The sequence below is a fragment of the Phyllostomus hastatus genome, unplaced genomic scaffold, assembly GCF_019186645.2.
Source record: "Phyllostomus hastatus isolate PE091 unplaced genomic scaffold, TTU_PhHast_1.1 phas_scaffold_182, whole genome shotgun sequence".
In the NCBI taxonomy this organism is placed as follows: domain Eukaryota; kingdom Metazoa; phylum Chordata; class Mammalia; order Chiroptera; family Phyllostomidae; genus Phyllostomus; species Phyllostomus hastatus.
Genome location: NW_025334013.1, coordinates 6361447 through 6377957, shown reverse-complemented (window position 1 = coordinate 6377957; position 16511 = coordinate 6361447). Strand labels below are relative to the sequence as shown.

The 16511-nt window shown below is 49.8% G+C and overlaps 1 protein-coding gene across 1 annotated transcript in view; it reads left to right on the top strand.

Moving 5' to 3' along the window:
• The window catches only part of MTOR (mechanistic target of rapamycin kinase), a 110492-nt gene that overhangs the window by 22749 nt on the left and 71232 nt on the right, over positions 1–16511 (top strand). Inside the window, exons 19-25 of the mRNA XM_045858452.1 lie at positions 571–821; positions 8001–8087; positions 10508–10675; positions 11150–11262; positions 11565–11727; positions 12798–12890; positions 13545–13691. Of these exons, the coding sequence (XP_045714408.1) occupies positions 571–821; positions 8001–8087; positions 10508–10675; positions 11150–11262; positions 11565–11727; positions 12798–12890; positions 13545–13691 (1022 nt within the window). The remainder of the gene's footprint in view (positions 1–570; positions 822–8000; positions 8088–10507; positions 10676–11149; positions 11263–11564; positions 11728–12797; positions 12891–13544; positions 13692–16511) is intronic.

Sequence of the window (16511 nt, the reverse complement as noted above, 5' to 3'; positions counted from 1 at the left end):
ATGGTTTCGGCTACAGAGTTGTGAACTGTAATAGTGAGAGGCTAAGTTAAACATGGCTGTTTTACGAAAACCCATCATGTCCTGTTTTAGGCTTTGGTGGTTTAGGTAATAGGAAAGCCAAAAACCGTTTAGTCCTTGATGCCAAAAGCCTATTGGTTGGTTCCTAACACATCCTGTGTGTCCAATGGCGTTGAAAAACAGCTGGGAGAACTGTGTGAGTGCTAATGGCTGTCAGGAGGGTCCTTTCCCCCCTCACTTGAGGACATGCTTATTGATTTTTAGAGAAAGGGGAGGGGAGGGAAAGAGAGAGGGAGGGAGACATTGATGTGAGAGAGAAACATCAATCAGTCGCCTCTCTCCTGCGCTCTGCCCAGTGCTGGACCCACAACCCAGGCATGGCCCTGACCAGGAATAGAACCTGTGGCCTCTGCTTGCTGGATGGCGCTCAACCAAGCCGAACCAGCCGGGGCGGGAGGTTTTCTTTTGTTGTTGTTGAGCAGACCATGCTCTGCCCAAAGTCAGAGTCGTGGCATGTACATACAGCTCACAGTTCTCGTCCTTCTGCCCCAGCTGACTACAGCACCAGCGAGATGCTGGTCAACATGGGGAACCTGCCTCTGGACGAGTTCTACCCCGCCGTGTCCATGGTGGCCCTGATGCGCATCTTCCGGGACCAGTCCCTCTCCCACCACCACACCATGGTCGTCCAGGCCATCACCTTCATCTTCAAGTCCCTGGGGCTCAAGTGTGTGCAGTTCCTGCCCCAGGTCATGCCCACATTCCTCAACGTCATCCGGGTCTGCGACGGGGCCATCCGGGAGGTGAGTAGCTAAGACCCAACCCTCGCTCCCCTCGGCCCTGAGCCACACGTGCACGAAAGGTCTGTCTGCGCTTCAGCTTCCTAATCCCCCTGCTGGCTGTTGGACCCGATGCCTCTCCTCTCCCTTGACGCCTGAGGGGGCAGGTTCAATCAGGCAGCCCAGTTCCCCAAGTTTCCCCTGGAAACAGCCACAAGGTGAGTGCCTGGGGGGAGGACAGCGTTGTCATTCTCAGCCATCCAGAGTCCCTATGGCACAGACAGCCGCCTGGTGGGACACCCGCGTGTGGGTGTCCGGCTGCTGCTTTGCGGTCAGATTTAAGTCCAGCATCTTCGGTGAAAATGCCGCAGAGGTGAAGTTGCCCGCTTCTTACTGTATCTCATGGTGGTCTGTCCCGTTGTCGTTGGCCCTAAACTTGAGCACGTGGTTAGTTGGTGTCTGTCAGATCTCCCCGCCGTGTGGTTACCTTTTTTCCTTAGTTGGTAAGTGATCCGTGGGGGGACTCTTGGAGACCGTGTGCCTATCCTATTCCCCATCTGCCCTTTGCCCAACCAGTGTAGCACCCACGGACGGCCCTTGCCTCAATCAGTTATCACGCTGGTTGCAAAACTAGGAATTTCCAGTTCTGTTGTTTTTTTCTACTTTTAAAGCTGGTGTTTTTCTATAAAGAGGAATTTTCCCCTTTCTTTCCCTCTTTTTCTCTCTCGCTCTGTTTTTCCCTAAGCCACAGAACTTGCAAAGTGATTCTCTGATTGCTATACCTATACCACTGCCGACAGCAAACTTACTTTGTCAAGTTCAAGGTGGCTCCACAGTTCCTGCTGTTCTCAGAGTGTCTTGCACAGGAGTGAACGGAGTGGTGTGCTGCAAAGACACCTGAGCTAACCGTTTTTCCTTCTGTGAAGATGCTCAGGTTTGACATGCACGTAGAGGAGGTGTAGTATCTTTTTAGAAGGTCCGTTTTCTAACTTAGTGCCTGGAGTATAAAAGTCCATTTTATTTTTATGGAATCGACTTCTCTGAAGTCTGAGTAATCCTAAAGTTTGTCTGTAAATTTCCTCAGGTTTTCACTCTAGATAATCATGTAATCTGCAAAGAGAAGAAGATAGTTTCGGGGTTTTTGTTTTAATCTGTGAACCAGTTAATTTTCTTACTGCATTTCGAGGACCTTCACTGTTGATTAGGTTTGGTGACAGTGGAAATTTTTCATCTTGATCCTGATTTTACTGGGACTACTATTAAGATTTCACCACTAGGTATAGTGTTTGCTGTAGATTTTTGGCAGATAGCTTTTAAAGTTTATGAACATTCTCTCACGGTCTTGATTTGCTGAAGAGCTTTTATCATGAATGAGTATTGGAGTTATCAAATGCCTTTTATTTATCTGTTATAATGATTATATGAGTTTTCTCTTTCAGTGTGTTAATATGTTGAATTACATAGATATATGTTCTCATAGTGAAACATTTTTGAACTCTTGTGTTAAAACTATCTTGGTTACGATTTTCTAATACATTGATTTTATATCTACTATTTACAATTTTTACATCTATGTTGCCTAGTGGAATTGATCTGTTATTTTTTCTAAGATTTTATTTATTTATTTTTAGAGAAGAAGAGGGAGGGAAACATTGATGTGAGAAACATTGATCAGTTGCCTCCCACACGCCCCCAGCCAGGGACCTGGCCTGCAGCCCGGGCACGTGCCCTGGCCGGGGATGAACCGGGCTCCTTCCGGTTCTCAGGCGGCACTCGGTCCTTTTTTTAACTATAAGTTCAAAACTCTGTTGAATTTTTCAGTTTCTTTTTGAGACAGTTTTGGTCACATTATTCTAAGAAATTATTTATTTTATCTAAACAATAAAATCTGTTAGCATGAATTTGTTCACAGTTCTTTTATATTTTAATTTCTTGTTAGATTTCTTAATTATAATTTCTTAATTATAATTTTCCTCCTATTTTCTTTTTTTGGCTTTAAAAATTTTTTTATGTTGTCAGCCTTTCTAAAGCTGTAAATTTTACTAAGTATTATTTAGCGGCATTCAAAACTTTTTAAAACTTTATTGAAATGAAATGTACATACCATAAAAATCTTAAGTGTAAATTGAGTAATTAATAGTGTATTTACAGAGTTCTGTAATCATCACTACAATCTAATTTTAGAGAATTTCCGTCACCCCTGAAAGAAACCTCCCGCCCATCCACAGTCATTTCCACTCCCCTCCAGCCCTGGGTGACCGTTTCCCCACTTTCTGTCTCTGGAGACCTGCCTCCTCTTGGGGCATTTCGCAGGATCGGAATCCTGTGTGTGTGTGTGTGTGTGTGTGTGTGTGTGTGTGTGTGCGCGCGCGCGCCCCCAGCTTCTTTCACCTAACGTAATACTTTTGAGGCTCCTTCATATTGTATTATGTATCCGTAGTTCTTTCTTTTTTTTACTGCTGAATAATAATGGGGCATTTTCATTACCCTTCAGAAATAAATATTTTCTAATGTTTGTTACGGTTTCTTCTTTCACCATGGAAAGAGTGGGTATTTTAATTTGCAGACTTGCAGAATTTTTCATTTCTTTTGTGGTGTTTCTTGATCTTAATTGCACTGGGTTTATGGTTCCTTGATGTTCCCTGAAACCGCCTTAACAGTCTGATGATGCTCAGCCGGTTTCGAGCAGTGCTTCCTCGGTGCCTGGGAGCCGTGCGGGCTCGCGCGGATGTCATGCACAAGATTCTCCACGTGTCACTAGATTGTCACTCACTGTGTTCGGTCTTTTGTCTCCCTACTTTCTGTTTGCCGAATCGACCAGTTTCTGAGAGGAGCAAAGTAAAAATCTCCCTTTACAATAGTGGATTTATTAGTTTCTCGTATTTTGTCAATTCTCTCTTACATATTTTGAATTATATCATTAGGTGCGTAAAAACCTTAAGTCATCGTCTGTTCCTGGCAAATTCCATCTTTTATCATTCTGCAGTGACCCTTTTTATCTTTGATAACATCTTATTTTGCCTAGTACTAATATAGCTGCACCAGCCCCTTTTTTGGAAGGTATATGTCTTTTCTTATCCTTATATTTTCCACCATCTTGTGACTTTTGTTTCAGAGTGCTCTATAATGTACATAATAATAAAGCTAGATTATCGTTTTAATCCGTTTGAAAACCTGTGTGTTTTGATCAGCGCATGCAGTCTGGTTACGTTTACTGTGGTGGCCGGTACACTCGCGTTTGGCTTTGCAGCCACCGTCCGCCTAGCGCTGTGCTCTCGTCCCGCTTCACTCGTTTCTTTTCTGTGCTGTCCTTTCTTGGCTTGAGCTTTCATTCTCTTACCTTTTGCCTTCGACTTACTGGCTACTTTTAATTTTATTAAACATTTTGTAATGGAATATTTCAGTCACAATAGCAGACTTATATTAAGCCCTCATACTCATCAGTAGTTACTAGCATTTTATCAGCTTGGTTTCATGTAATTCTCACAGCCCCTTCACAAATACACACACACTCTTTTTTCTGGTGTATTTTAAAGAAAACTTCAGGTATTATATTATTTCACCAATAAATACTTTTCCCCCGTATACCTACAAAATGACACCTATAAAATTAACATAATTCTTTAATATCATTTAAAATCAATCCTTCAGATGTCCTTGTTCATCTTAAAAATTTATTTTTATATTTTATTTATTCAAATCAATTCAGATAGTGTCTACATGGCATTTGGTTTACCTTGTAAATGTCCAGTTCTCTCTCTCTTTTTTTCCTCATTTTCCTCCACTTTTTCGTGTCATGTATTTGTGGAAGAAACCAGGTCATTTGTCCTATAGATTTTTCCATTCTAGATTTGGCTGATTGTATCTTCAGGTTGTCTTTTAACTTCTTGTAAACTGGTTAGATTTACAGGCTTGACCAGATTCAGGCTCCAGTCCATATTTTTCATCTTTGTCTATCCGAGATCCATCCCATACATTTATTTTGTGTTCATTAATTCTTCAGCTCTGTTTTTTATTAACTGTCATTGAATTTTTAAGGTTTTTTAAAATATTGATTATGCTAATACAGTTGTCCCAATTGTTTCCCTCTTTGCCCCTCCTCCACCCAGCACCCCCCACTCCCTCAGGCCACCCCCACCTTTGTTCCCGTCCTTGCGTCATGTGTATATAAATACTTCAGCTGCTCCATTCCCTGTGCTGTGCTTTTACATCCCCAGGGCTACTCTGTAAGGACCTGTTTGTGCTTCTTAATGCCCCCCCCTCAGCTGTTTCCCCACACCCTCCTCCCGCCTGCCAACCATCAAAATACTCTCTGTATCTATGATTCTGTCTCTGTTATGATTTGCTTAGTTTGTTTTTTAGATTCAGTTATTGACAGATATGTATTTATTGCTGTTTTATTGTTCATAGTTTTGATCTTCTTTTTCTTAAATAAGTCCCTTTAACATTTCATATAATAATGGTTTGGCGATGAATGAACTCCTTTAGTTTTTTTCTTGTCTGGGAAGCTCTTTATCTGCCCTTCAATTGTAAATGATAGCTTTGCTGGGTAGAGCAATCTTGGCTGTAGGTGCCTGCTTTTCATGACTTTGAATACTTCTTGTCAGTCCTTTCTGGCCTGCAAAGTTTCTTTTGAGAAATCAGCTGACAGTCTTATGGGAATGCCGCTGTAGGTAACTAAGTGCTTTTCTCTTGCTGCTTTTAAGATTCTCTCTTCATGTTTAACCTTTGGCATTTTCATTATGATGCGTCTTGGAGCGGAGCTCTTTGCACCCGTCTTGTTTGGGACTCTCTGTGTTTCTTGGACTCGCCTGTCTGTTTCCTTCACCAAAGCAGGTCTGCCTTCTGTTCGGTAACCCTTCAGCTACGTTTTTTTGACCTGCCATTGAACTTTTAGTTTTAACTACATTTTTTTAAAAATTTCTAAAGTTATCCTATGTTCTTTGAAATATGCCTAGTATCTTTTGGTGGTATCCTATTTCTTATTCACTGTTTTTATTCTCACTTATTTCTTTAAGCATTTTTAAACAGGTTTGTTTATTTTCTATCCAGTGATTCTAATATATAGAAAACCCTTGATGGACTTAGTTCCGCTGTCCATTACTTGTGCTGAGTCGCACAGGTCTGTCCCGAGTGTTGTGTAGTTCTGGGTGCATGTGTCGTATTCGGCTGGACGTCCCTTGGACAGTACTGGGAAATCCGCTCTGGGTTTTCACGTGCTTCTGCCAGGTGACCCAGGAGGAGTGGAAGTTAATTTCTTGATTTAGAGTTTCTCAGGCCACACAGATGGTTAAAAGAACCCCTAAACCCCACATGAAAGTGGCCTGAAACCACAAACTTATAGGGAAGACATTTTTTTTTAACCTGGGCCTCACATCAAAACTGACACATTTCCTTGTTTCCTCTGCCACTGGACCGACTGAGTGGGGCACGGCGGGGCGGAAGCAGGGGATCGCCATCTCTCTTCACGGGTGGCCCTTGGAGGCCTGGGTTCATGTGACAAGTTTCAGTTCCAATAATCTAGTAACGACGCTGGTTATCTTTGATGCATTACTTTTAGCTTTTTCATAGCAGGGGGATTTGGCAGGAGATCTAACCCACCGTATTTTAGGAAGAAAACAACCTGTGGGGAGCCTGAGGGAGCGGAGAGGAGGTGGCTGGGGCTCCTCGCCTGCGGGTGGGGCGCCTGCCCGTCTGCACTTATCTGTGTTGCCACCGCCCCACTGGCACCTTACAGCAAATGACAGCAAGGGTCAGGAGGCTGTGGCCTTCCGTCTCACGGCTGTCCCTGCCCTCCCTGCCACCCCACTGCCCTCTTTTTCCTCCAGCGTAGACTGTCCACCTCATTTCAGGTTTTGCACAACAAAAATATAACCGAAGAATCGTCATAGAGTCTCATGTCCCTTGGTTTCTGCAGCGCACTTTTATAGGGAGCACTTTACAAAAACCGTCTGCAGCGAGTCTGGAGGAGGGGCCAGGGGATAGGCAGGGGCGGCTCCGTGTGCCAAGCCCACCCCGTGCCCTGCAGGGCCCAGGTCCCGGCCCCCTCGGAAGGCGCTGGCTCCCGCCCATCCTGAGAGTCAGCCCGAGCCCGCTGCGAGCCCGGCCCTGCGGGGCTGCCGGCCGCACTGCTTCCGGCGGCGCGCTCTGTTCCTCACTGTTCAAGACACTTTTTATTTGTTCCAAATTAGCCAGGTTCCACACTGTGAGTAAGAGTGACAATAAGCATGTTCATCACTAAATTATTCTTGTTAAAGGGGGGAAGTGAGGCACAGAGAGCATGAAAATCTTGTGGGGAGGACATTTAGAATGTGGTCTGCTCCTTACTGCATGCAGCACTCTCTGAAGGTCATGACCAAGTAAATACTGCGCCCCGAAGACCTCTTCAGCCTGGAAAGCCCTTGGGGTCTCCCTTCCCCAAGCCCTCCTTAGCCCCACTTGATTTAGTGGGTGGCCTCTTTCCTCACAGCCGCAAGGTGCCACCCTGAGTACAATTCCCTTATCCCATCCCTTCGCCAGTTTGCTTGCTGTATTGATTCATAATTTCTTAGAGACAGTTAAGTGATTAGTTAAGACCTCATTAATTAATTACTGGAAATGAACTCCAGTGCCCATAATTGTGAGCTGTATTTGTTTTAGAAAGTGAGCGGTAGTGGATTAGGGCTGAATAAACAAAAGGTGCATTTACAGCTGATTAAAATTTCATGTTCCGTCTCCAGTCAGGTGGCTGCCGAAATCCTTCACTGGTGGCTGATGTTCACGGAGCACTTAGCAGTGTCCGTATCCCTGTTCTAGTGCTTTCCAGGGGTCGTCCCATTTAACTCTTGCAACAAGCCTGTGAGACGCACCCTGTTACCTCCGTGTCCGCAGTGAAGAGGCTGGGTGCGGAGAGGGGAAAGGAAGCTCCCAGAGCCGGGAGGTGCCGGGGTGGCTCCCAGCGGCCGTCTGGTGCCGCAGCCCCTGCCGTGCAGTGACCGGCTTGCCTGGCGCGTGGAGCCATCGGCAGTTGTTTCTGGCCGCACCCCCATCACCACCAAAGGCCTTGAGTCCGGTTCTTGGAAACGCACCCCCCGTAGGAGGACTGGTGCAGAAATGGACCCCGCGGTTGTCCTCACTCACTCGCGTGGGTGAGGGTGAGCCTGGGGGCTCTGAGTCCTGCCCGGGGGACCCGGGGCCCACTCGCCGACCTCTTCCCCCTTTCAGTTTCTGTTCCAGCAGCTGGGAATGCTGGTGTCCTTCGTGAAGAGCCACATCAGACCGTACATGGACGAAATAGTCACCCTCATGAGAGTGAGTAGAAGCTAATGCTTTGGTCTGTCCCTCACTGTCTGGGTCGAGGAATGTCAGGAGCAGGCTTGGACAACATGGGTGTTTTCCCGTGGGTCACGGCGGAGCTCTCGCAGCCCGAGGAAAAAGTGGAGGAAGGTGTCCCTCTGGGTTATGAAAGGGGGCGCGGTGGCAGGGGCTGTTGGCTGCGGGCCCCCAGGTACAAGAGAACGGGTGTGAAGTCTGAGGAGGAACCCGAGGTAGGTGTTCTGCCAGAAAGAGGCTCCTGAGTTCTTTGCCTCACGCACACACAACAAAGCCATTTCTCTTTAATATCCCACGGTGCTTCACTGTTCCCACGAAAGCCCAGGAAACCGGGGCCTTGAGAGCCCTGGGCTGGGGTCTCCCAACGCCCTCGGATCCGCTGGACTCCCGCCAGACACCGAGGCGGCGGGCGGTGCTCTCCCTGCCCCCTTCGAAAGCGTGGGTGCTGGCTCGCAGCACGGTGGCACGGGAGGAAGGAAAGGCTCCCGTCCCAGGTTGACAACACGCCGTAAGCGGGTGGGTGCCCCATGGACGGCAGTGGCGATCCTCTGTCTGGGGGGGAGACCTGCATCCTGCTGTCCTGTGTAATTTAAATGTCTCTGTCGGGAAGGCCACTCTGCAGAGACGGCTGTGTCCTCACAGACCTGGAAGACAGTTCTTCCAGTGATTTGTGCTCTTCCCCGCCAGACCTTTGTAGTTAGCAGCTTGGGAGAAGCAGCAGGACTAAAATCAAAGCGGCCTGTCTCGGAGCTGAACAACTCCTGCACGTATGAATAATGCAGGCCGCTCCGTTCCCTGCCTCTGCCGCAGAGGCCTCAGGCAGAATGCGGAGGGGCTTGGTGCGGGGGGCCGGGCGGGGGGAGCGCCGTGCTTGCGGTTTGAAGCTGAAGCGATCCGTGACTTACTCCCCAAAAAAGACTAACGACCAAAACGTCGGGGTGCGAGGCAGGGAGCCTCACACCTGCAGAACGCAGCTTTCGTTTCTTCCAAGGCAGAGGAGGTGCAGCGGGCCCCTCCTCCGGCTGTCGGTCCTGGCGCTTAATGAGCTCCCCCGGGCCCGGGAGGAGAGCAGCCTTTGTGAGCGCTGCTCCGGCGGGCCCCCGGGCAGGCTGCCGGCCTCTTTGAGGTGGGGGGGCTCCCCCTAAAGAAGGCAGAGTGCAGTTCGAGTGCGTGAACATCAGAAGCACTGCGGAGGCCGTGAAATCTGTGGTGTTCCTTTGACAAAAATTCTTTATCTAGAGAAAAATAGCTTTTTCGGAAAGAAAGGTTGTACCAGCATCTTTGGTGTGGTTTTCACTTTCTGAACTAGTATGCTTAAAAAAATGTTAAAATGAAAATCCTTATGCTTCTTTAACACTTTTATCCTGAGGAGTCATCCTTTGTTTCATTGGTTTCCACTCTGAGTTATCTGGGGGGCCCTCCCCCAAAGGTATTAATAGGCATGCGCTGCCCTCATTGCAGCTTCTGTTGCCAGTAAATCTTCTGCTGCGGAGGTTCTAAAGAAGGCGGGAGGCAACTGTCTTTTCTAGTTGACTTGAAATGACAGCTTTTCCTGGAGTGAGAGACTTGGACCAGTTTGCCTTGCAGTGAGTGCTGAGGCAGAGCTTGTGGCCAAACAGCCGAGTTTTTATTTTAGTAACTTGTGTAGAATGTGATTATACGAGTATAGAAAAGTGCTCATTCTGTGGCACTACCCAGGCCTGCAAATGATGCGGGACACTTGTCAGATGATAACTAGCGAAGTCTGAACTAGGAAGGCAGCGCACCTTGCTCCCAGCAGAGTCGCCCTCTGGGAGAGGCCAGCTGACACCCAGAGTGAGGAGTCTGCCCTGCATGGCTTCCGCGCCCCAGGTGGCGCAGACTTAGTCATCGGTTCTTTCTGTAAAGGCGGGTTGCGTGGCTGAATGTGCCAGGTGCTCTGCTGGATTCTGGGGAGGCAGAGATGGATCCAAGGGCTTCTTGCCCTTAACTCGCTTACAGTCTAGTAAAGGGAGGGTTGCAGGGAAACTTCGGTATCGTGGGTGCTAGAAAAGAGGAGGCAGGGGGACCCAAAGTGGATCACGAGAGGACAGCAGGAAGGCCCTCGGAGAGGAAGTGAGGTTGGAGCCCGGTCTAGCGAGGTAGGGCTTAGCTGAGCAGGAGGCGGGATTCTAGGCAAGGAGCAGCAGGAACAAAACACAGCAGCGGAGCGGCCTTGTGCATTCAGAGAAAGGCCGTTTTCGTTTGTCCACTGTCGCTGTGACAGGATCCAGGGGGGCCCAGGGAGAGGAGGGCAGGGAAGGAGCTTGGGGACAGACGGCGCTCACTCCGTTTTTGCTCCTTTTGGCCATCTCGGTTCCTTGGTTCATATTTCAGCAGAGGGGAACCTGGCTTTGCTCCTGTCTCTTCCCTCTTTACAGGAATTCTGGGTCATGAACACCTCAATCCAGAGCACGATCATTCTTCTCATTGAGCAAATTGTGGTAGCTCTCGGGGGTGAATTTAAGCTCTACCTGCCCCAGCTGATCCCGCACATGCTACGGGTCTTCATGCACGACAACAGCCCAGGCCGCATCGTCTCCATCAAGGTCAGTAGCCAGGGCATCTTCTAGAGAGATTCCCAGCATCCCTCAAGGTCAGCTAAGACACGAGACTCTGTTCTGAGTGACGGGCTGGTGCTTAATCCACAAGACTGAACCCCAAGAGCGTAGCACCTGCTGCACACAGCTCACAGTGCGCAGAGCGTTGGCGGTCCTCCCGGCTGTCCTTTTGTTTTGGTGTGTGTTCTTGGTAATTGTTTCATCCCAGACCAGGTTTCTCTATTGTCCAGCAACGGATTCCTTAACAGCTGAAATAAGCTCACAGAAAGCAAAGTATATGTAAGCGCAATAAATGAAGGGGGAAGATGCTACCAAAAGAAGGTAGTTCAAAGCCACTTAATAAAGGCTTTTCGGAGTCCCCCCAGAAGTTCAGTGAGTTATAAGCCAGAGCACCGCCCCCACGTACTTGGGTACTGACGCCGCCACACTTGTCTGTGGCTGCTTTCTTGCTCCCTCCTGCAGTTGCTGGCTGCGATCCAGCTCTTTGGCGCCAACCTGGACGACTACCTGCATTTGTTGTTGCCCCCCATCGTGAAGCTGTTCGATGCCCCCGAAGTTCCACTGCCATCTCGAAAGTAAGGACCTGCCCTTTGGGATGAACAATCGAGCTTTTAATGGTTTGTTGAAAACGTCCTTTTGTGCAGGTTCCCAGGCCATCTCTCTGTTGTGATTCCAGTGCCCATTATCTAGTGTAGAAACGTCCTGGGTTTATGGGAACCTTAACCGTCCCTACCCCTCTGGAGTGCATGTTGGACCCTTGTCACCCAAAGTACCTCAGAAGCTTCCCGTTTGGTGCTGATGGCGAAGGGGGCCCTCAGCCATTCCCCGCCTCTGGGGCTGCGTGTCAGCAGTTGCTGTACGTTACCGATTGTCGTAGGGCGGCCCTGGAGACGGTCGACCGCCTGACGGAGTCCCTGGATTTCACGGACTACGCCTCCCGGATCATCCACCCGATCGTTCGAACCCTGGACCAGAGCCCAGAGCTGCGCCCCACGGCCATGGACACGCTGTCTTCCCTGGTCTTCCAGCTGGGGAAGAAGGTGAGGCGGCCCGGACGGGCGCGCTCGTGTGAACGGACCGTGTGAACGTCTCCGTCCGCTAGCCTGTGGGCCTCACGCCCCTCTCAGAAAACTAGGCACTGTTGGCCCTTTTTCCTGCATTTGTTGTACTTAGCAAGTATTTATTGAGCCACCTATGTGGGTTGAGTGCTGCTGTACGAATAATATAGCAAACGGAGCGACGTCCTTGTTCTCACGGAGCCCACGTTCCGATGAAGCAGAGCTCATAGACATGGTGCGTCCCATCAGAGTGACGGTGGGAGTGGGAGAGATGCTCTTTGTTCAGAGAGACAGGGAAGACCTCTGATAAGTTGTCCTGGGAGCAGAGACTTGAATAGAGGCCCAATCCCAGAGAGCTGGATGCAGGCAGAAGGGCCAGCGAATGCAAGGGTGTGAGGCGGCAGCGTGCTTGGAGGGCCCAAGGGACAGCCGGAGGGCAGCGCGCCTTCGGGGGGGGGGTGGGGGTGGGGAGTGCTCGGCGAGGGTCGGAGCCAAGGCGGGGTGTGGCGGGGTGTGGAAACTGGGTGTTGCAGGCCTGGTTCTCAAAGTGCCGTCCCAGATGAGCAGTGTCCTGGTCTGCATCGCTGGGGGCACGTTAGAAATGCACATTCCCGGCCTCAGCCCAGACCACCTCCCCTCCCCACCCCCATCCCCCCTGGTGACTCTGATGCTATTCGTACATCACTGTTGTAGCCATTGTGAGTGCTTTGGCTTTTGCTCTGGGCCAAGACCGGAATGTTTGGAAGATTCTGAGCACAGGATGACTGTGATATGACCTGGTATTTTTACGTGATTCCTCTCAGTGTCATGTGGAAGAGTGCACTGGACCACGAGTAGAGGCAGAGGGGCTGCTAAGAGGCTGTTGCGGTAACCCAGGTGGAAGACGATGGGGATAGGCTTGTGGCAGGAGGGGTCAAAAGTGGTTGTTCTGAACACCACAGAGCTAGCCCCGAGCCCAGAAGAAATGGCTGTAGGCAGTGTTGGTTGTGTTCTTGTCTCTACTCCCCGCTCTCCGGAGTAATGGCTTCTCCTCCCCTCCCTCGCCTCCACAGTACCAGATTTTCATCCCCATGGTGAACAAGGTCCTGGTGCGACACCGCATCAACCACCAGCGCTACGACGTCCTCATCTGCAGGATCGTCAAGGTGAGCTGCCCTCTGCTTCTGGGTCCGAGCCTCCCGTTGTCCTTCCTCTCAGTGCTCTGGTCCCCTGAGCTGTGGGGGTGCGTTTGCCTGGTCACTTCTCAGCCGGGGGTTGGCAGACCTTTTCTATCAGGACAGTGCATTTTTTCCTGTCGCACCCACTCAGCCCTGCCCCTGCGGCCCGAGAGCAGCCAGCCACATGCGCACGTGACGAGTGAGCCGGGTGGCGCAGCAGTGACACTGTATTTGTGGACACCAAAGTAGGGTGCTCGGATGATTTTCATGTGTTACAAAATACTACTCTTATCTTGATTTTTTGAAAACCATTCAAAAATGTCACCACCTTCTTGGTTCTCGGGCCACACAAGCACAGCCGTGGGCCCTTGGCTGCCTCCGCCCTCGTCACTTCATCATTGCTCGCAGTTGCTTCCTCTCTGCCAGCGCATGCTCTCCTCTTGTCAGTGCTTGTCAGTGACCCGGAGTGACCGACAGAGACGGGTCTGCAGGATACAGCCCCACTTTGTCCGTGCCTGGAGCCATGCCTACCTAAGTCCTGGCTCTTCTGGGAGGTGTGACCCTCCCAGGGCTTGAGGATGTTTTCAAAACTGGGAATACCTCGTGGAGCTGCAGGTTTTGTCTACAAATCTCTGGTTGCAGGGCTACACCCTGGCTGATGAAGAAGAGGACCCTTTGATTTACCAGCATCGAATGCTGAGGAGCGGCCAAGGGGATGCACTGGCTAGTGGACCCGTGGAGACGGGACCCATGAAGAAGCTGCACGTCAGCACCATCAACCTCCAAAAGGCAGGTCCACTGTTTCCTGGGGGACTTGGAAAGGAGAGAGAGCCCTGCTCTCCTCTCCTGGTCAGAACTTTCAGCTCCTGTAGACTTTTGTTTGAAAGAACCAAAACCCAGCCCAAAAATTTTTCTGAAAATCTAGATACTGTAAACTTAGGTCATTTTGTCTTTCTCAGGAATGTCTAAATTATAAGTTTCTTTTATTAGAGGGAAAATAAAGAACAAAGTGTCCTTTTGTGCTCCCTTGGCACTTTAATAATAGAACACTTTGTTGCAAATAATGTGTTTATATGAATGGAACACAACCAGTGAGCCCCTAGTTAGCGCTGAGACTGATGCTGGCTCTTTAAAGCAGAGCTGCTCAGACTTAAGCTCCCCAACTGGCGGGGAGCTTGTTAAAATGCTTGTTCTGATTCAGGGCGGTCAGGCGCCCAGGTGACGCCCATGCTACCGGTTCATGGACGACACTTCAAGCAGCGAGGTGTTCGATCTTTGCAGATAAAATACTGAATTCTCTAGGCTGACCAGAGCCTAGGATGTAGCCAGCTCCTCACCACGTATGCCATTAGTCATGCACTTGAAAACAGGCAGTTTCAGAACCTCTGTAATAGATCTGAGAGAACAATCATAGTCGCCACCCTGATTTTTAAATCAGTGCACCAGGTTGCTTGTTTTTCCCATTTTGCATTAGTCCTGAGTGCTTCTGGGGATCGTCAGCAGCTCGTGGTATGGATTTAAACACAGTATTCCTCATCCGTTACTAGCAGCTGACCCAAGGCAGCTGCACCTCACGCACAGCAGCAGATCGAGGTGCAAAACTGGGCAGGGCTGGTCCCTGCTGTCCTGGGCCGAGCCTGTGCACGTGTGCTCACGCACAGCCTGGAGCAGTTGGGCTTTATCGCTGACCGCAGTGTCAATGTGACCCACCCAGATAGCTTGCAAGTGAGCGCTGCGGAGAGAGACACAGTTTCCGGTGCCATGGTGGGTGATCCCTGGGTCAGGAGCAACTCGGTGATCCCGCTGTGGGCCTTGTGACAGCCAGCCCCAGGCTCCGGGAGGAAGAGGAAGGTCATCGGCCACCTGGCATCCCCAGGCAGTTTTGCAGCCTCCCTGCTGACACCTCACATCTGAGGGCAGGGCCGGGCAAGGAGGCCGTTTCCGCCAGACATGCTCACTCTGCCCAGGTTCATGCTGTCCTTCCAGCCAGGCAGCAGCCCGCCCTGCTTCAGAGCCTTGGCCTCTATTTTAGGAAATTCCCCAGTAGTCTAGCTTGCTTCCAGGAAGTTTTGCTTTCTGCCCAGCACTTGGAAAAACAAGCATACCCATTGCCAAAGAGAAAAAAGAATGGAGTCTCTAGTTTATCTCACCTGAGAGAAGAGCTCAAGCTCAGAAACCCTCAGCAAAATCCTCCACAGCTGCCTCTCAGCTCCGTTTCATCGAAAAGTAAATTGTGCTTCTGCGTATTTACGTGAGGATGATTAAGGATGGTTATATTTACCAGTTTTAACCAGCTTTCAGAATAACAATTTGCCACCTCGGTCACATTTCTATTGGCTGCACTAATAGAGGATTACATGGTGCAGAAAAACCTGTCTGTATATACCTGCCCAATGCTTTCCAGGATGGTCAGCAGCGTTTACTGCCTTGTGACCATGCGTTGGGCTCCCCTCCCGTGTGAGTGAGCCGACCGTCCCCAGCCCGCGCCAGCATCACCACACGAGGCAGTCAGCGCGTGGCGGGTGGGTGGCAGGAGAAGACGGACCTGAAGCTGGTGTTTAATCAACAGTTAGCCACAGAACCCGGAGAACTGAGAGTTGATTATGGTTTCCCTTGAAGAACAGCATGGAAAGGCCCAAGTCAGGGGCTCAGCCTGGTCGATAGATTGTGTAGCTGTCCATCAAGCTGACGTTTTTAAAGGCCTTTTCCGCCACTTACCAGGTGGTAGCAACAACGATGGCAGTAACAGCTGCCGACACTGGAGTGCCTTCCGTGTGACAGGCCCTGCTGTGAGCACTCCACGCACTGTATTGGTTCACTTAGTCCTCACGATAACACGATGAATTAGGTACTGTCATCACTGGTCCCCACTTCACAGGTGTGGACACTGTAAGGTCAACAGGTTGAGGCACGGAAAGGTTAAGCCATTTGCCCAATGTCAGCTAGTAAGTGGTGGAGTCAGGACTTGATGTGTTGACAGTGTGGCTCCAGAGCCCAGTCTCTTAGCCACTGTGCTGAATTCCCTCTCCCTGACGCAGCCTCAGCCTCGCCTCATCCAAGGGCAGAGACCTTAGTAGTGCTTTCTTGTGTATGTCCAGCTTTTAAACCGCTGTGCACTGCAGTTCAGCCGTGCAGAGACCCAGTGTGGAGGGAGGAGGCCAGAGGTCCGTGGGTGGGAAGGGACTGATGGACCCATTTCATTCAGCAGAACAGGGTCTAAAAGGCAAGTCTTTGGTACCTAGTTTACTCCTCCCTCTAGTTCAGAGTTCTCGTTGAGTGCTCAGTGAGAATCCTTCATGCAGTTTTTCAGTTTGCTGCCTCTGGTATCTCTGCTTCAGTTTCCAACATAAAATACTAGTTTGTGTAATGCCACTCATTGGTAACTTACGGAAAACAGCAGCAAATCTCCAGTTTACCCCAGGGAGGTGATGGGTGAGGTCATCGATGGTTAGGTGCTGTAGCACGTCGGAGGTCTTTCACTCCCTGGACCACTTCGCCGGAGAGCTTCTCTAACTTATGTGATTTCTCTAGTTCAGGAAGGATCAGCGTGTCTCTACATGAGAAATCTTCTAAGAATGTATTTTTAAAGTTTGGGATTTAATAGTTAGG